At 39.9% G+C, this 20,582-nt stretch overlaps 1 protein-coding gene across 1 annotated transcript in view; it reads right to left on the bottom strand.

Annotated features, from left to right (window-relative positions):
• The window catches only part of PRKCQ (protein kinase C theta), a 217,549-nt gene that overhangs the window by 143,016 nt on the left and 53,951 nt on the right, over positions 1-20,582 (bottom strand). The window contains exons 2-3 of the mRNA XM_036762109.1: positions 8,474-8,599; positions 1,519-1,718 (exon numbers count right to left, since the gene is read on the bottom strand). Of these exons, the coding sequence (XP_036618004.1) occupies positions 1,519-1,718; positions 8,474-8,591 (318 nt within the window). The 5' untranslated portion in view covers positions 8,592-8,599. The remainder of the gene's footprint in view (positions 1-1,518; positions 1,719-8,473; positions 8,600-20,582) is intronic.

Here is a 20,582-nt window from a genome sequence, read left to right as displayed (position 1 = left end):
ACTTCTAGCAACATTGTCACCAAATTCCAGAGCTCCCAGGTCAAGGAGAAAATACTGCAAGCAGCCAGAAAGAAACAATTTGAGTATTGCGGAAAAACAATCAGGATACCACAGGATCTGGCAGCTTCCACATTAAGGGACTGAAGGGCTTGGAATACAATATTCCGGAGGTCAATGGAGCTAGGATTAAAATCAAGAATCACCCACCCAGCAAAACTGAGTATCATGCTCCAAGGCAAAACATAAATTTTCAATCAAATAGAGGACTTTCAAGCTTTCTCAGTGAAAAGACCAGAGATGAATAGAAAATTTGACTTTCAAACACAAGAATCAAGAGAAGCGTGAAAAGGTGAACAAGAAAGAGAAATCATAAGGGACTTACTAAAGTTGAACTGTTTTGTTTACATTCCTACATGGAAAGATGATCTGTATGATTCATAAGACCTCAATATCATAGTAGCTGAAAGAAATATGCATATATATATGTGTATATATATATATATATGTGTGTGTGTGTGTGTGTGTGTGTATACATACATATATACGTGTCTATGTATGTATATATGCAGGTGTGTGTATATATATGTGTGTGTGTATGTATGTGTGTACACACACACACAGAGGGCACAGGGTGAGTTGAATATGAAAGGATGATATCTAAAAAAATAAAATCAATTTAAGGCATAAGAGAGGAATATATTGAGAGAGGGAGAAAGGGAGAGATAGAATGGGGTAAATTATCTCGCATAAAAGTGGCAAGAAAAAGTGGTTCTCTAGGAAGGGAAGAGGGGGCAGGTGAGGAGGAATGAGTAAATCTTGCTCTCATCGGATTTGACCTGAGGAGGGAATACCATACACACTCAATTGGGTATCTTACCCCACAGGAAAGAAGGAGGAAGAAGATAAAAAAGGGGGGACGATAGAAGGGAGGGCAGATGGGGGGAGGAGGTAATTCAAAACAAACACTTTGGAAAAGGGACAGGGTCAAGGGAGAAAATTCAATAAAGGGGGATAGGTTAGGAATGAGTGAAACATAGTTAGTCTTTCACAACATGAGTATAGTGGAAGGGTTTTACATAATGATACGTATGTGGCCTATGCTGAATTGCTTGCCTTCTTAGGGAGGGTGGGCGGGGAGGGAAGAGGGGAGAGAATTTGGAACTCAAAGTTTTAAAAACAGATGTTCAAAAACAACAACAAAGAAAAAAGTTTTTGCATGCAACTAGGAAATAAGATACACAGGAAATGGGGCATAGAAATTTATCTTGCCCTACAAGAGAAGAATGGAAAGAGGGATGGGAGGGGAGTGGGGTGACAGATGGGAGGGCTGACTGGGGAATGGTGCAACCAGAATATACACCATCTTGGAGTGGGAGAGAGGGTAGAAATGGAGAGAAAATTCGTAATTCAAACTCTTGTGAAAATCAATGCTGAAAACTAAATATATTAAATAAATTAGATAAAATGAAAAAATAATAAATGCTCGATTGACTGACTTTATGTACACAATACATTTACCCAAATTTCTGTCTTTCCATTGTTTTTCTTGCATCTCTCTGCCAAGGAGTAGAGTTCTACAGTTGTTTCAGAGATCAGGTCCATGTTTTTCCCCTTCACTATGATTTGCATCACTCTCCCCTTATTGATGTGAGCATCGAAAGTGCTGTCCCAGGGTGGGTACATGGTGGGCTTCTTCTGGACGTAGATTTGCCCATTTTCTATGAAAACAGAGACATTTGTACATTATTCCCTTAACTAGATCAGTATGACATTCAGTTAAATTAAACAAGGATTCACTGAGGGCTTGAACCATGCTCAGCATGATTTGGAAGGTATAGTTCCTAACCTTGGGAAACATCAAATCAGAGAGACAAGAGTAAGTCACAGGGCAGCATGTATTCAAGCACTAGATCCACAGCAAAGCATTTCATCTGAACAATCAATTTGGATAATTCTGGTCATAAAAATCTTGAAATTTACTTTTCTTTCTATTATTTGGATTGGATCTCCTTTCCTGTATGCAGGATTATCAGTAAATTGCTTTCCTTTTGGCATGAAGACCTGCCCTGAACTAATGTTATATCTATTGGAAAAGTAATTCCAATTCTACCAATCACTTGATTTGTGACCTAGAATATATTACCGAAGCTCTTTTGGTTTCGGTTTTCTAATGTGTAATAGGGAGACCATGCGGCTGACCTAGCTCACTGACAACTGAGGAAGAATGACTAATCGAAAAAGATTCTGTATCCATTTGAAAGACACAACAGCATACTTTTGAGCTCATCATAAGTACTCTTTTATTGTGGCTTTTAAAAAGTCTTTTACAATGAGTAAATCACAAACTATTCCACAATCTGTATTGACTACACCATCTCAGGGTAACATCATTTAAACTTCAGAAGTATAGTTTCCTTGGATAAGATTTCTTTACACAACTGCCACCCAACCTTTGCTATACTGCGCAACACTTCGGCATGGTGATCGTAGAAGTGGGTGAAATTAGCAGAGAGAGGGCTATAGGATTACTTTTAAGATGGGGTCCAAATCCAGGGATAATTTCATTTAGTAAGTGTAACCCTGGCTGATAGATTCTATTAAAGAATAAAACTCACAAACTTCTTAGGAAACATGTCCTATAATATAATTTTTTTATTTATTGGTTTTTTGAATTTTTTTAAGATTTTGAGTTCCAAATTCCTACAATATAATTTAAAGATAGATTACTCACAATATTGCATTGTTTGCAAGTATCTTTCATCTATCCTGGATATTCTCCAGTACCTCTTCCTTATCCTTCATGCGAGGAAAAAATTAAATCAATATGTAAATGATGATTCTGAGTCGACATGTCAATCCTTCAAGGATCTCTGATTTCATTATGTGGATACTGTAGTTTTTCAACTAGGGCAAACTGCAACTCCTCAAAGCCTCAGTGGGCATCCTCCATGAATCTGTCACTTTATGGCCAGTCTTCTGGTGCCAGATCTACTTGAACATGTCTATGCTGGTCCTAGTATCAAAGACACAGAGTCTGTCAGCTAGGTGATGTGGTAGATAGAGAGTGGAGACAGCCTGGAGCTGGAAAAGCCTGTGTTCAAATTCAGCCTTAGACATTTACTATAGTAACTGTTTCTGAAACTCATGCACACCCCACATTGGAGAGGTACCATAGTGACTAGATGGCAAAATGGACTTAAGAGGCAGGAAAACTGGAGTTCACATCCCATCTCGGACACTTATTGGCTCCATGACTGAGGCAAATCCCTTGATCTCCATGGGCCTCGGTTTCCTCATCTGTAAAATGGGAGAGGTTGCTTTGATGGCCTCTAAGTCCCTTCTGGCTCCAAATCCGTGATCTTATTCACTAGTCATTTCTTGAGCTAGTGGAAAGCACTGTCCTTCTCCATTCTATCTCTTGAACTTTTTCTGTGCATATCCCTCCTTCACAAATTCTATGTGCTGGACAGATTGGACCAAATACTGTTACCATTCAATCCTCCCAGTTTGATTTTTTTTTATTTTTGGATTCAAGGGGCCATCCCTTGATTAACTTCTTAAAGAGGCCTATTCACCTAATGGGTGTTGCCTCACTAGTGAGAACCTTCAAGACCTTAGCTTCAAAGGGCCAAGGTACCTCACTGTATCCTGGGCCATCTCCAGTTGTCCTGATGGATATTTGATCACTGCACCCAGATGGCTCTGGAGGAGAAAGGGAGGCTGGTGATCTTGTACAGCCCTCCTTTACTCAAATTAAAGTTAACTACGAGTCATGTCATCATTTCCCTGATGTCATGGTCTTCTTTGAGAATGAAGGACAAACATGACAACAATAACAACTGACCCTAGGCAAATTAACTTTTATCTTAGTTTCTTCAACGGTCAAATGGGGGTAAAAATAGTACCTATCTCCCAGGGGAGCTGTGAAGATCAAATGAAAGATGATTGTCAAGCACTTAGCAAGGTGCCTGGTATACTGTAGGCACTTAATAAATGCTTCTTCACTTCTCTTTCCCCCTCCTATACTCAAAGACTTTTCAGCTTGTCCTACCAGGAGGCTCTAGTCTTCTAGGATTTGTGCTCTGCTTTTGTTAGTGTTTAGTTGCTTTTAATCATGTCCATCTCTTTGTGACCCCATTTGGGTTTTCTTGACAAAGATACTGGTATGGTTTGCCATTTTCTTCTCCAGCTCATTTTACAGATGAGGAAACTGAGGCAAACAGGGTTAAGTAACTTGCCCAGGGTCATACAGCTAATAAGTCTCTGAGGCCAGATTTGATTTCAGGTCCTTCTGACTCCAGGCCCAGCACTCTATTTACTGTGCCCATATAACTGGCTGCCCATATAACCTTTAAGAATCTAGGGCTTCATATCATGATGAGGCACTGGAATAGATTTAGTGGAGATTTCTCAATTAAAGTAAATAAAAATGACAAATTAAATCCTTCAAAGAAGCCAACAAAACCAAAAATAAAAATCCTCCTTGAGGGGGCAGACTCACGGCCTAAAAACAAACTACTTGAATGTAAACTTCTAGAGGGTAGGAACCAAGTATCCTGCCCAGTAGTATTAAATTCCTATTATGTGCTAGGTCCTGAGAATACAGAGTTAAAATCCAAACAAATCCTGCCTTCGAGAAGCTTGCATTCTTCTTGGGGAAAACAACATTCATTTTCATAGAAAATCTCGAATATATACAAAGTAATTTCCCTGGAAGAGACAAGTCACTAGCAACTGAGAAAACAAGGCTAGGCCTTCTATGGCACATGAGCTAAGCTTTAAAGGAAGCCAGGGTACTGGGAGGAAAAGGGGCCAAAGGAGTGCCTTTCTAGACACTGGGGACAGTGTACACAAAGTCATGGGAGATAGAATGTCATGAATGGTAACAGTACTTGGGCTAATCTGTCCAGCACATAGAATTTGTGAAGGAGGGATATGTACAGAAAAAGTTCAAGAGATAGAATGGAGAAGGACAGCTCCTTCCACTAGCTCAAGAAATGACTAGTGAATAAGATCACGGATTTGGAGCCAGAAGGGACTTAGAGGCCATCAAAGCAACCTCTCCCATTTTACAGATGAGGAAACCGAGGCCCATGGAGATCAAGGGATTTGCCTCAGTCATGGAGCCAATAAGTGTCTGAGATGGGATATGAACTCCAGTTTTCCTGCCTCTTAAGTCCATTTTGCCATCTATTCACTATGGTGCCTCTCTAATGTGGGGTGTGCATGAATTTCAGTAAAAATGGAAGCTATAATTTATGGGATTTATTCTAGTCCTCTTGACACGCAGAGCCCTGAGATGAATAACATATGATACTTTTAAGTGTAGAACAAAAAGGAGGAGTTCGATGAGTTGGTAAGTGTTTCTGTGTTATTTTCTGCTGATATTCAAGGTTACCATTATAAGGAGGCAGGAAATAGGATTGCCCTGTATGACCTTGGGCAAGTCATTTATCCCCAGTTTCCTTTATCTGTAACATGACAAAGTGTTTAGACTTTAGAGATATCAAATAGGCTGGTGGCCTTTAACGCTCCCAGTGTAGCCTAATCAGATTAAAACGTAATTAGGAAATATTTAACAAAATTAATAAAAATACAATAGAATATATTGTTGTTGTTGAGTCATTTCAGTCGTGTCTGACTCTCCGTGACCCCATTTGGGGTTTTTTTTGGCAGAGATACCGGAGTAGTTTGCCATTTCCTTCTCCAGCTCATTTATAGATAAGGAAACTGAGGCAAACAGGGGTAAGTGACTTGCCCAAAGTCACACAGCTAGTAAGTGTCTGAGGCTGGATTTGAATTCATGAATATGAGTCTTCCTGATTCCAAGTCCAGTGCTCTATCCACTGCACACTTAGCTGCCCCACAATCAAACATAATGTTAATACGTAATTTTCCGAGTGGCCCCTCTTCACCCTACTCCCCTTCGTATTTGAGTTTGACACCAATGGATCAGGCAACCTCTGGAGGCCTCTTCCAGTTTTAAGTCTACACTACCAACAAAAGCTTTGTTGCTTTTATTACCTTCTAGCTTCTTCCCAAACCATTCACCATCAAAACAATACCAACAAAAACACTTTGAAGCAGAGTTTTATACTCATTCATTTTCTAAAAATATCTAACACCAACCTGAGATTAACTGTTAACCAAGAAAAAGCAAGAAAATTAAGAAATCTTTACCATTTTTTTTTGGCAGCCTCCTACTCCTAAAGCCTACATACCCTCTTGACCTCTACTCTCCTGTCCTTTCCTGGGACTCTTCAGTCAGCTTCCTCCCTGCCAAGGCCTGACCTATCAAGGAAAATATGGTCCCCATAGCCTGATGTGTCTGAGGCCAGGGAATACTGCTTTAATCTCAGTGCGATCTTGTACTGGGTCTTGGAAAAAAAAAAAGGCCTTCAACAATTTCACAGGTTAACCTTTCAGAAAAGCAAAGTTTCCATTTTTTTCTAACAAGGTCCCTTGATCCATACCACTGATTAGACCAAGTTCAAACACTCAGCCAAAAAGAAATCCCCCCCAGGAGGCAAATGTCAGTGAAACCTGTGGTTATAAAGGGAATCAGATCCAGGAGGCCCATTAGGTCAAAAGCTGATTTGAAAATGGCAGGCACTTTACATTTCAAAGACTTCAGTGACATCTGAAAAGTTTTCATTTGGGAGCAGCCATATACTCACTCCTGGGGTAGCTAGGTGGCTGTATGAAGACCAGGCCAAAAGAAAACTCAGCTGGGACTGTGGGCAAGCAATGGCCAACAATCCGTTTCCTTCAGTTTCGGTGGGTTGAGAGGCACTTCCATAATGCCATCCTCCATGAAGCAAGCAACTTTTAATTTTGGAGTACAGGAGAAAAGGAAGCCTTTCTAGAATCTGCACCTAGGGAATCCTGTCTAGGCCACACTCAGCTAGAGTTTCCCAAATGCAAAGCTCAGGGAAGCACCACATCAGTTCCCAGTGTGAAGAGTGATGGATTTGGAGTTAGAAGATATGAGTTCAAATTCTGTCTCTGCTACTTGGGTGATTTTAGGCAATTCTCTTAATCTCAGAAAGCCTCAGCTTCTACAACTATAAAATGAGGAGGTCAGACAAGATGACCTCTAAGGCTCCTTCTTGTTCTAAATTCATGATTCTGTTCTAGAATCACGAAAGATTTATTGTAGGCTGACACCAGTGAGTTCTTGGCAGCGTAACCTCCCAAAATCACGCCTGCTGATGTGAGAAATAAAAACAGTTGAATAATAAAAACAATTTAGTCTGCAAAGTACTTAGGCTTAAAGCTCTTGGGATGTTTCGTTGGAAGGGACCATAAAGATCTTTTATTTCTAAATGACTTGCCTCAGCTCACCAAAGGGGAGAGGCTGAAATTCAAACCCAAGACTGTATCAGATTTCAAAGTCAACGTTCTTTCCACTGTCGCACGTTGCCTCCCCTTTCTGGCTCCAAACAATACCAGATTTAGGTTGGCATGAGGGTAGCAAAGGCCTAACAGGGATGCAGACTGATAGGTGTGATGTTGAGGAGAATTCAGGTTTCATACAACTGACCAAACAGCACTTTGTACATTGTATTCTCCAGTTAGACTGGAGGTTCCTTGGGAATAGAATTTGTTTAGCTGTTTGTACTTGGATCCCCTACATTTAGCACAGTTCTTGGCATTCAGTAGACACTTAATGAATATTTTTTGATTGACTGTGCCAACAACAGGAATCTTAAATCATAGTTATATTTTACACACATACATTCACTCACTTATACACTTGAGTCTCAGGTCACACATGATCATTTTTTTCAGAACTCATATATATCTGATAGATGAATATAAGTTTAGAATTGGAAGTGACCTCAGAGGCTGTCTAGCCCATTTTAACTTATTTCAAAGATGAGGAAACAGGCCAAGTAGATTGAGTAACATCCAGATAGGCAAAGGTTCTTTCTTTATAGATCTTCCCAAAGTCACACAGTCTACCCAACAGAATGAAAGGACTGGTGTAAATAGCCAGGCCAGATAATTTAGGTCACCAATCCCACTTCGAGTTTTCTAAAAAGCAAGTCCTCCCCTACTTCTCCAACAGAATTTCCATGCACCCCACTCTCCTCTTGGCTTTGTCTGTAGACAATGTTACGGAGATTCCAAGGCAGAAAGAGAATTTATAACAAAGGGAGGCAGCATGCCATAGTGCAAAGTATCCCAGACCCAGAGTTGGATGACTTGATTTCTAGTCTTGACTATGCCATTAATCAACTGGATGATTTTTGTTATTGCTTTACCTCTCTGTGCCTTGGTTTCCCCATCTATAAAAGGAAGGAATTGGGCAAGTTGAACTCTGACATCACTTCCAGTTCTGAAATGCCATAGCTCTATGAATGCCTGTGCCCCAGTCATGCCCCACAGTTGGCTTCAAGGGCCCTCCGGCACCAGAGCTGCCTCCTCTTCCTCCCTCCCCCTGAATAAGCCATTCCAGTCGCTTGCTTACCTGATTCAACAGATTCTTTGACAAGCACGGCGCAGTACGGGCTGACCACTTCTCCCTGACATGGCTGATAGGGCCCGCTGTCAAAGTTGGACAAACCAATTCGAAGAAAAGGCGACATGACAGCTCCTTGAGAAAAGAAAAGACAAAGACTATCTCAGGGCTCTCAAACTTATTCCTACCCCCACCCACTGGGGGCCAGTGCCTTATCACTGACAGCCAGAGCCAAATGGAGCCGATAATCCATCTGAGCAGGCAATCGCTTTTTATTTCCCCTTCTGCAAAACACACTTTGTTGGTCTAACACAAAGCCACAATACCGCACACAGCTAGGGGGCTAGTATTTCTTTGTCTAGCCCTGGATAACAGGTTACTGGGAGGCTTCTGAAAGGACAATTTCAACTCAGTGGGGACAATAACCTCATGGGATTATGGCTGTCCATGATAAAAAACAGCTTCTCCGTGGCTGAACCACTTGGGATGTTGATTTTTTTTTTGCCATGTCATTTCTTTCTTGAGTCAGAGTTCTGAGTATATACGCAGGAAACAGACAGTAAGAAGAAAATGAGTTTAGGAAGTGCCTGCTGAGTTGAACTACACATGTAAATATGACACCACATCATTTTTGCATGACCTATTTAGGTTCTTGGTGGAACAGGTCCCAGGCATTCAGTGATTAATCATAGCTAGCCTTTATATAGCAACTTGAGATTTGCAAAGTGCTTTGCAAACATCTAATTTTATCATCACGATAATCCTGGGAGGTTTAGATGCTATTATTATGACTACTATGATTATTTTACAGGTGAGGAAACTGAGGCAAGCAGAGGTTACAGGGACTTGCCCAGTGTTACACACCTAGTAAGTGTCTGAGGGCACATCTGAACCCAGGTCTTCCTGACACCAGGTGCTATGCTTTATGTACTACGCTACCTGCTCATATCATATTGGAAATACTTTCTTCCCAACTCTTTATTTTTTAAAATAAATTAATTAATTTATTTTTAGTTTTCAACATTCACTTCCATAACTTTTAAATTTTCTCCACCTCCCTCCCCTCCCCCTTCCCTGAGATGGCGTGCAATCTTATATAGGCTCTATATATACATTCTTATTAAACATATTTTCATATTTTCACATTAGTCATGTTATATAGAAGAATTAGAATGAATTTCCCAATTGTTTAAAATGAGGTTTCTCTAAAGACAATTTGAAATACTTAAAAGACATCATAAGATGAAACACCTGGAAATGGAGGACATCATAAGAGTCCGAGGGTCATCAAAAGTTTCATAAATGCTAAGTAACCAAAAATACTCCTTTCCCATGGATATAAATCAATTATCCCAATGTTGTCCGGATTAGCATATGGCTATTAACTAGGACATGGACTCCCAGCAATTCAGTCCTAGATCGCTAAATACCTCCCTGCATGACCTTTGTCAAGACACATGATTTCTTTTAACTTTCACCAGTTTTGGTCTAGCATGTTAGTTGAGTGCATTTTATTTCTGTCTGGTCTTTCTATTTTCAGTTGTTTTTGAGTTGTGTCCAACCCCTGATGTTCCCATTTGGGGTTTTCTTGGAAAATATATTGGGGTGGTTTGCTATTTCCTTCTCCAGCTTATTTGACAGATAAGGAAACTGAGGCAAACAGGATAAAATAACTTGCCCAGGGTCATACAGTTAGTAGTGTCTGAGGCCAGATTTGAACTCAGGAAGATGAGTCTTACTGATTTCAGGCCTGACGCTTAATTCACTGTCCTTCTTCTATATCTATGCCTAAAATAATCATTGGCTGTTTAGTGGGAAAAAGTCACTTCTCTCCCTCCCTCTCTCTCTCTCTCTCTCTCTCTCTCTCTCTCTCTCTCTCTCTCCTGGAAATTTGTCCACTAGATAACTCCAGTGGCTCTCTATTACTTTTAGAATCCAATATAAAATCTCCTGCTTGCCTTTGAAAGCCCTTAATAATCTGCCTCTCCTCCATGACTTTCCAGTAGTCTTATAGTCAAATACTCTAAGATCTAGTGAGTATCCTCCTTGCTGGAGACTCCCACCTCCCAACTTCATGCATTTTCACTAGGTATTCCCTATGCTTGGGATGTTCTCCCTCCTTGTCTCCACCTCCCGGCTTCCTTGGCTTCCTTCAGGTGTTAGCCAAAATGCTGCCTCCTGAATGAAGCCTTTCCTGGTCTCCCTTCATTCTGGTGCCTGTCCTCTAACATTATCTCTAATTTATCTTGTTTGGCCCTAGCTATTTCCTTCACTAGATTTCAAGTTCCTTGAGGACAGGTAATGTTTCTGCCTATCTTCATATCCCCAGTGCTTAGGACGATGCCTGGAACACAATAGGAGTTTAATAAATGCTTCTCGATTTGACCCAATGCATTGCCTTCCAGGGAGACCTTTCTTCAACTCTCATGATAGCCAAAGACAGTAATGGCTACCCATTCAACTCATCTTCCGCCTTCACGTAAAGGGAGACGATGGAGAATAATCATATTTTAGGATTATAAATAGGGGAACGATAACCAGAAACTTCGGCACTCCAACGAAAGCTTCACAAAGGGCTTCTCTTGCCTTCTGTTACCCGCAAAAGAGATAAGGGCCTATGTGATAATGAAGAATGAGAACTAGAAGCTAACATCTATGCAACGCTTTAAGGTCGGTAAAGTGTCTTCCATGGGTTATCTCATTTAATCTTCACCCCAACCCGATTATCCCTACTTTGCGAATGATGAAACTGAAGCTGAGGTTAAGTCCACATCATGTCCTCTTTCTACTGCACCCCTAAAAACCGTTCAAGATCTGTAATCAGAAGGCTTGGGTTCCAATCACATCCCTTAATACATACTAGTCTTGTGACCCTCTGCACATTAGTTTCATCACCAAGAGCGTGAGAATGATGTAAGAGGCATCTAGGGGGCCCAGTAGATAGAGTGCTGGGTCTGGAGTCAGAAGACCTGTGTTCAAATTCTGCCTTAGAAAACATACTAGTTGTGTGACCCTGGACAAGTCCCTCAACTGCTGTCTGCCTCAGTTTCCTCTTCTGGGATAATATTAGCACCTATCTTCCAGGGTTGTTGTGAGGATCAAATAAGATAATGCTTGTGAAGTGCTTTGCAAACCAAAGTGTCATGAGTTATTCGAGTTGTTTTTCAGATGTGTCTGACTTTGTGACCCCATTTGGGGTTTCCTTGGCAAAGATACTGGAGTGGTTTGTTATTTCCTTCTCCAGTTCATTTGACAGATGAGGAAACTGAGACAAACAGGGTTAAGTGACTTGCCCAGGGTCACCAGCTAGTAAGTGTCTGAGACCAGATTTGAACTCAGGAAGATGAATCTTCCCAACTCCAGACCCGGCACTCTATCTACTGCACCACCTAGTTGCCTAAAAGTGCCAAAGAAATGCTAATTTATTATTACTTGCATTGTATATTTTACCTCCTGGGTTGAGACAAGTATTTTATAAACCTTAAAATGCTATAAAATGGGAGTTGTCATCAGTTGCCCCCTAATTCAGGGGCTACTTGAATAGTATCTTCACCTATGGAGCATGAAAGAGGTGGCTACTGGCAGGGGATGCCACTTGCATGAATAATAACCCTCAAATAAGTAGTATATACTCTTTGAGAGCCACTTGGAGGCTCTGGGAAGTTAAGCAAGTCATCCAAGGTCATACAGTCAGCACCAGTCGGAGGCTGCACATGAGTCCTGGTCCTCCTGATTCTAAGGCTGCCCGGCAATTGGTCAATTCTACAAATGTCTATCGGTCTATTCTACAAATTTAGAGGGTTTCACTGAAGTAGGAACTGTACATAAGTGTGGGCTTTTGTGGCGCCATACTCTCTGACGATGCAAAGTTGAATTAATAGTTCTATGACTTCTGGGCTTGGTATTCATTCAGCTCCTAAGTCCTCAAGTCCTTCAGGGACTGCTTAGCAATTTGCCATTCTGGTAGTTAAAATAAATCCAAAGTGATTCTTCAATCTATTCCTTAAGGAAAAATTACACCAATCTTAGATATGGTCTTTTAACCAGACAGCTCATCACTCTACAGCTTAAGATAAACCATTTGTTAGCAGCTCTTATCTTTTGCCATATTTGGGATTTTTCGGAAAAGTGTTTCTTTAATAAATCCTTGAAACAGACTCAAATACTGGAGCAGCTATTTATTTGTAGGTCCTTGTATTATGGTGACCTTTAGCCAAACTGAGCTTTGCTACTTCACGATGTGCTCCTGATTGTGTAATCTTAGCTCATGATTGACATGGGGAAATCCTGGCCTTAGAATATCAGGGAACATCTAGTGTTACCAAGGGCTTAAGTTACTACACATGGGAGCAGGCTTCTGATATTCATTCCCCCTCCTCCCTGCAACTTGAATTGGCTGACTTACTTGACCCCCAGTTCTATCTCTGGAGTTTACAATCATCACTCACCTATCAGTTCACCAAACTCATTGATAGCATTACTTGACCACTGCACAAACATTTTATTAATCTCATTTCTACATCTATGCCACGCTGTGGTACTTTTCTCTGTCTTCTTTAAATGTGGCTTAGGATCTGATGTGCGTTTTGAGATCTGAGAAGGTAGAGACCCTGTCTCTTCATTTTGCTTTGTAAACTGGTTAATAATAAATTTTTTTGATGATGGATATGATACTTTGATAACTGTGATGACATCAACTGGGGGACTTCCTTGACTAACAATGATCAAAACCCTTTTAGGACTTGGGAGATGATGATTATATAATGGCATGTTTATAAAACCCTTGATGGTTTGTAAAGCCCTTTTCTTAAAACGGCTTTGTAAATAGCTAAGTACAAATGGCACTTTGATATGACATTGACTTTTCTATCTTTTGAGATTTTGCATCTTAAATTGACAAGCTTTATTTCTATTTTAAGAAAAAAATAATTGGACAAAAAATTTAAGATTTTAAAACTCCCTTTTTATTTGAAAGGAGCCCAAAACATTGATTCTCATATACTCAGCACCACAGAAAATTAAACATATATAAGTGAAAATTTATATCTCTAGAAATTAATATCTAAAGTGGGAGCTCATAGCCATTTTTGTGTCATGTTCTCCTTTGAATGGATGCATAAATAAGGCATTCAGTAAGAATTTACTAAGTGCAAAGCCCTGGGCTAGTCACTGGGGATACAAACAGAAAAGTATGATGGTCATTACTCTCATGGAGCTCGTATTTGAACGGGGGAGGCAGCACATATGGAAAGCTATAGCTTCAAGTCAGATGGAAACATGCCATCATCTTTAGGGTGAAGCATCAAAGCAGATGGTAATGCCTCTTCTTTAAAGTCATTTCCACTGATAAAATCACACCAGTTTCTGATGTTGAACCATTTGACAGTGCCAATGACTTTGATAACTTCCTTTTCTGCAATACCTGTAGGAACAGTAGCAAGGCTGCATCTCTAACATAGATAATGGTTGCCAACATTGGGATGGAAGCATCACCATTGCAAGGCTACTGGATTCAGGGTCCTGGATGGTGTTCATCAGGGTCTGAGGTGAAATGGTGGTCAATGGTGGTGACAGTTTGATTTGTCTGGCACTCTGACTATCTTTGGCAGTGTGGTAGGGCTTATGGACTCCTCAAAATAATGTTTTTAATTGCAGAAAATATGTAGAGTTACAAAGAAAACCAATTACGAAGAAATTATAAAAATATTAAAAAAAAACAAACCAAAGTCACACACCTCAGGACTCTTAATTTAAAGGGAAAGATAAGGTTATCAGAAATTTTATTAATACAAACGCCACTCATTTTCATCTGTATAAGGGAGATAAGAGGAGCACCTTCCTCACACGATTGTTAGGAGGATCAAATGGTAATAATGCATGCAAAATGCTTTGCCTGTATATCAGACCAATTCTTTGTTTTAGATGGTTTAATTAGCTGGTATACTGAAAAAAAAATTCTTTAGCTGGTGGCCAACCATCTGGTAGGGGGTTATAATGGATGATCAGATGATCGACACAGATGATTACTTGGGGGCATGTTGAAAGCCTCCCAGCTATGGAGGACCTGCCAGAGCTTATGTTCTGTTGCCAAAGACTTTGGGAACCCAGGATCACTTCCAGGCCACGATGAGACATCAGGGTATGATTTTGCTGGAGGTGGCTAACCAAGGGTGTACTGGTAAATGTTTAACAACTGGATTCCTCTCTCCCTCTTCCCACCCCATGTATGCATGATACATTTAATTTTAATCGGCATTAATATTTTCTCCATCACTTTTCTAAATCTAGACAATCGACAAACAAATCAATCCTTGATTTGCAAATGTTTGTTTGTTTCTGAGGTGTGAATGCTAACACTGAAAATTTAACACTCATCTGTCCCAAGGCAGTAGGAGTTGGCTCTAGCACACCACTGTGACTAACCATTTCACAAATACATGGTTACTTGTACGGATAGTCAGCACCTTAATGATGATAACCAATTCACGAAACCAGCATTGTGATAGAAATGAGACAGTAAAGGGAAGTCTTGGTTTCTAGTCCCCTGGTTAACTATGTGACCCTGGACAAATCAACGAACCTCTCTGAGCCTCAGTTTCCTAATGTGTAACATTAGAGGATCAAAGTAGAAAAACTCTGATGTCTTTTAGAGTTCTAAGTTCTGTGATCCTTTGATCTTTTTCTTCAGTCAGTTTTGCATATAGTAGGGCTGAAGGAAAGGAAAAGGAAGATATTTCCCTAAATAACAAAACACTTGTGGCAGAGCAGCATGTATCAATCAAGGATAAAAGGTCGTTTTCCCCACGCATTTCTAATCTTTGGAGGATCTCTGTCCTTTCCATGAATGTCTTCAATTAATTCTCTCTGGAGTGGTGTATATGGGAGGTGGGTAGGAGGGGGACAGTTAATACTGTGGGTTTGCCTTTCATTCTGTGATTCTGTTCATTCTGTGATTTGCCTTCCCATTCACTGGAATTTGGGATAGGTTCCCCAAACCCAAATCTCAGGTTAAGTGCCCTGTTTCATTAATTCCCAAAGCTACTCATTTTTTCTCTTCCTGAAATTTCAAAATTCTTTATGGGATAATTTTTTTTCACAAATTGAAAAGAAAATCAGTGTTTTGCATTGCATACTCACAGAATCATAAAATCACTGAGATGGAAGGCACCTCAGAGGTCAGCTAGAACAAGCTCATAGCTGAACAGGAATCTTTTCTAACAAGTGGCCATTCAGCCTTTACTTGGAGACTTTCAATGAATAAAGAATCCACCAAGGTCTCCTGAGTCAGTCCATTATATTTTTAGACAGCTCTAATTGTTTGGAAGCATTTACTTGTGTTAAGGTGAAATCTGCCTTTCAATGTTCAACTCAACATTTATTAGTACCTACTATGTGTATCTTCAGTGTCTTCAAACACTGGAGATACAATGGCAAACAAAACAAAACAAAAAACAAAAAACCTCCACCAAAAACAAAACTTACATTCTATTTGTGAAGGACAACATACACATCTAAGAAAACACAAAACAATTTGAGGAGCAGGAGGGTGATGTGGACAGAATGATGTCTTACAAAGATAATTTTATTGATCCTGGAGGATGGATTAGATACAGGGAAACCAATTACAGAGTTATTATGATAGCCCAGACAAGAATTGTCAAGGATCTGAATTAGGATGGTGGATGATCCCTTGTTTGAGAGATGCTGGAGAAGGGATTCTTATATAGGTATGGATTGTCTTAGATGGACTATGAAGTCTTTCTCAACTCTGTGATTCTGTGTGTGAGGAGTGAGAAGGGGACAGATACAAGAGATATCAATGGAAGCTGGAAACGTAGGACTTGGCAAATGATAAGATTTGGGAAGTAAAGGAAAGGGAAGAGCAGAGGAGATTCTGAGGCTACAAATAACGAATGATGAGAAGGATGGAGGGGTCATCAACAGATAAATGGAAATTTGGAGGAGGCACAGTGGGGAAGAAGGAAGAGTCAGTTCCATTTCATATATGTTGAGTTTGAAATGTTTATAGGAATCCAGAGAGGAGGTTCAAAACAGCTACGGTAAGGGAACAGAACAAAATGAATTGGGAAGAATAAAAGGACCTCTGGGCAACAGGGGGAATCCAGTTTAGACTGGACAACATAATTATATAGTGGACTTACTGCACATCACTGCATGACTTCAAACAGGAAGCATCCATGACAGAGAAGCACCAACCCCGACTTTGCCTTTCACTAGTACTATGAGTTAAAAAGCCTATGTAGGTTCAGGGTAAAGAGTTGACTCCCTTGGACCTGAATTCTTTTGTAGGGTGGTGTTATAAGTTAAGATGATTGTACAGGTCCTGGGGGATGTGGAATTCATTTGACAGGTGAGTTGCTTGACCGTCAAGCAATGTTAAATGCTGTCCCCTTTCACAGGGCACAGAAACTCTTAAGTCCTGTGATAAGGAGAATACCTGAGATAGCATGAGAGTTGTATAAGTTGTCTTGGCTATATATGCACTCAAGGGTCAGTTATTTGTGTCTTGAATTTCTTTTGGTCAGTTGAAATAAAAGATAAAATTAACATTTTGTTAGACTGATTGCTAACATGAGAACTACAGACTCTTTTCTTCTGCTTTGGAGACCTAGATACTAGTCATGCTGTGAAAGAAGAAAGAGAATAAAAGGGAAAAACCATGAGAAAGAAAAAAAAACAACAAAAAAGAGAAAATAGGATGCTTTGATCTACATTCAGACTCCATAGCTCTTTCTCTGGATGTGGACAGCATTTTCCATCATGAGTCTTTCGGAATTGTCTTAGATTGCTGAGAAGAGCTAGGTCTATCAAAGGTGATCCTCCCACAATATTGCTATTACCTTATACAATGTTCTTCTGGTTCTGCTTACTTCACTCAGCACCAGTTGATGCAAATCTTTCCAAGTTTTTCTGAAGTCAGCCTGCTTATCATTTCCCCTCATCCCCTCCAGCATTTGTCATTTCTGATAGGTGTGAAGTGGTACCCCATAGTTGTTTTAATTTTCCTTTCTCTAATTAATAGTGATTTAGAGCATTTTTTCAGATGACTATAGATAGTCTTTGATGTCTGCCTTGTCATATCCTTTGACCATTTATCACTTGGGGAATGGCTCTTATTTTTAGGGGTTTATTTTTGTTACAGATTTGACTCAGTTCCCTATATATTTGAGAAATGAGGCCTTTATTAGAGAAATTTGCTATAGAATTTTTGATATTACTTCATTATCCAAATTTTAGCAAAATGTAGTTTTCCTAATTATCTCTTTTGATTAGGTCTAATTTTGCTTTTGTTTTGTCTGAGATTATGATTGCCACCCTTTACCCTTATCACTTCAGCTAAAGCATAATAGACTCCAATAATTCTCCAATAATCTCTCCTTTAAGTATTTTCCAGGTTGGTTGTTTTTCCAATGAGATATTTCACATTTTCTTCTATTTTTTCACCCTTTTAACTTTGTTTATTGTTTCTTGAAGCCCCCAGGAGTCATTAGTTTTCACTTACCCAATTCTAATTTTTAAGGAATTATTTTCTTCAGTGAGTTTTTGTACCTCTATCTTGGTCAACTCTGCCTTTAAAAGAGTTCTTTTCTTCAGAGAATTTTTGCACTTCCTTTTCCATTTGGCCTATTCTACTTTTAAAGGAGTTCTTTCCTCCCATGGATTTTGTGCCTCCCCCCTTTTAACCATTAGGCCAATTCTATTTTAAAGATGTTTTCTTCATTATTTTTTGTGCTTATTTTACAAGTGGTTTATTCTCTTTTCACAATTTTCTTGCATTATTCATTTCTTTTCCCTATTTTTCTGCTACCACTCTTAAATCTTTCTTTAACTCTTCCAGGAATTCTTATTGGTCTTGAGTCTAATTAGCATTTTCCTTGGAGGCTTTGCTTATAGCTGTTTTCATTGTTGTCTTCTAAGTTTATGTCTTGGTTTTCCTTGTTACCACAGTAGCTTTAATGGTCAAGTTATTTTTCATTTACTTGTTTGTTTTCCCAGCCTATTTCTTCATTTTGAACTTTATGTTAAAGTTGGGCTCTGCTCACCTGGAGGTGGAGAGGCACTGTTGCAAGCTTCAGACTTTTTGATACTGCTGTTTTCAGAGCTAGTTCTGGGGTTCTGCAAGTTTTTGGTGCTTCCAAGGTGGTGTTATCTTGGGAGAGGGGTGGTCACTGTTCTCCTGATAGGGTCTTTGGTCTTTACCCAGGAAGGGCCCCTGCTCCCCTGTAGCAGGGCTAATGCTTCTCTTGTCCCTGGAACCATGACTAGGTCTCTTGCTCTCCTGCAGCCACAAGTGGAACTGTGACCAGCACCCTAACTCCTCCCTTGTAACCAACCACAAGCATTCCACTATACCCTGAAACTGCGACCCAGAACAGTTTATGGTCAATAGAGCTGCCAATCAGCACCGGCTGCACCCAGTGCCAGCAATGGGTTCCCTGTAATTTCTTTCTGACCAGTTGACTGTCTCCCTTATCATCTCTGGGATGAGAACTCCCAAAACTGTGGCTGCTGTTACTGCTGTCCTAGCTGCCCCTAAGGCGCACCACTGGTATTTATGCTGTGTTGCAGGCCTGCACCCACCCTGGTGTTACAGACCTCTCCTGTGTACCTCCAAAGTTGTCTTAGGCCAGAAAAATGTCTCCCTCTGACCTTTAGTTGGCTCTGTCATTCCATTATTTTAAAATTGTTTGGAGGGGAATGTAGGGAGAGAGTTCTTTTGGGTCCTAGCCTATACTTTGCCATCTTAGCTGCACCCCTCCATTAGGCATTTAAAACCTGGCTCCAACAAGCTTATTATGTATCACTTCCCTAAAAACTGTGGTTCACTTAAACTGGCCTTCCCACTGTTCCTCACACACAAAATTCACTTCCCTTCTATACACCTTTGAACAAGCTGTCTGTCCCTTTTGTTTGTAAGGCACTCCTTCCTTCAAAGTTTAGCTCAAAACAATCTCCAACCCAAGGTCTCTCCTGATGCTCCCAGTTGCCACTGTCTCCCACCATAGTCACCTTGTATTTATTTTGTTTACGCTTGTATGTGCACCTGTTTTCTCCTCTGTTACAGTGTCACGGGTAGGGACTATTCTGGTTTCACTCTGTATCTCCAGGACCTAGAATGACCCCTGGCACATTGGAGAGGAGTAATAAGTGTTTGCTGACTGATCATGTGACTGATAGGACATCTTCCGGCTCTTAGGAGCTATCATGTTGTGGGCGGTGATTATTACCAATTCTCATTATTTTATTATATAATCACAATTAAATGTTATATACCAACATTCCCCTAAAATTCTCTGATCTCTGAAGTTATTCTTTTGAAGCTAAGAGTAGGACCTTACATTTATTCCTATTAAAGTTCATCTTATTAGATTCACCCCCATCTTTCTAGTTGGTTGAGCTGTTAAGTGGTACAATAGAGTGTTAGACCTGGACTAAGGAAGACCCAAGTTCAAATTCTGCCTCAGACACTAGTTGTGTGATCCTGCACTAATTATTTCACCTCCCTCAGCTTCAGCTTCTTCATCTGTAAAATGGGGATAATAAGAGTACCTGCCTTACAAGGTTGTTATGATTTGCAAATAGGGAACTTGTAAAGTGCCATATAAGTGCTTTCCCTTATTAAGTAATTAAGTAATGATTAACATACTAATAATACTACCAATAATCTTCATTTATATAGAGTTTTATAATTTATGAGAAAGAAATGAAGGCTTTCATTCAATTGCCTCTCCCTTTAGCCACCTTGATATTTCAGATAACATACCTTTATAATATCTTCAAAATACAGTTTGAATCTAGAATGTTTTAAAGAGGTCTAGGGCTTATGATGAAATAACTCTTCCCTTACTATATCTGGAATGTCAATGTTATTATTACACAATTAAAATATTGTGATATTATGATGTTGATGGAAGCATTATGGTAAAGTAGAAAAAGGATTTAATTGGCAAGTCAGGAGAGACATGGGTTATGTTGCCACTGACACCCACTAGCTATGTAACTTGGTAAATTACACATTTTCTCAGAACTTAGAGAACCTACCTCAGGATTGTTGTGAAGATCAAATATGATAACACGTGCCAAATACTTTGTAAAC

The sequence above is a fragment of the Trichosurus vulpecula genome, chromosome 5 (assembly GCF_011100635.1).
Source record: "Trichosurus vulpecula isolate mTriVul1 chromosome 5, mTriVul1.pri, whole genome shotgun sequence".
NCBI lineage: Eukaryota > Metazoa > Chordata > Mammalia > Diprotodontia > Phalangeridae > Trichosurus > Trichosurus vulpecula.
This window is presented reverse-complemented; position numbering and strand designations above follow the sequence as displayed.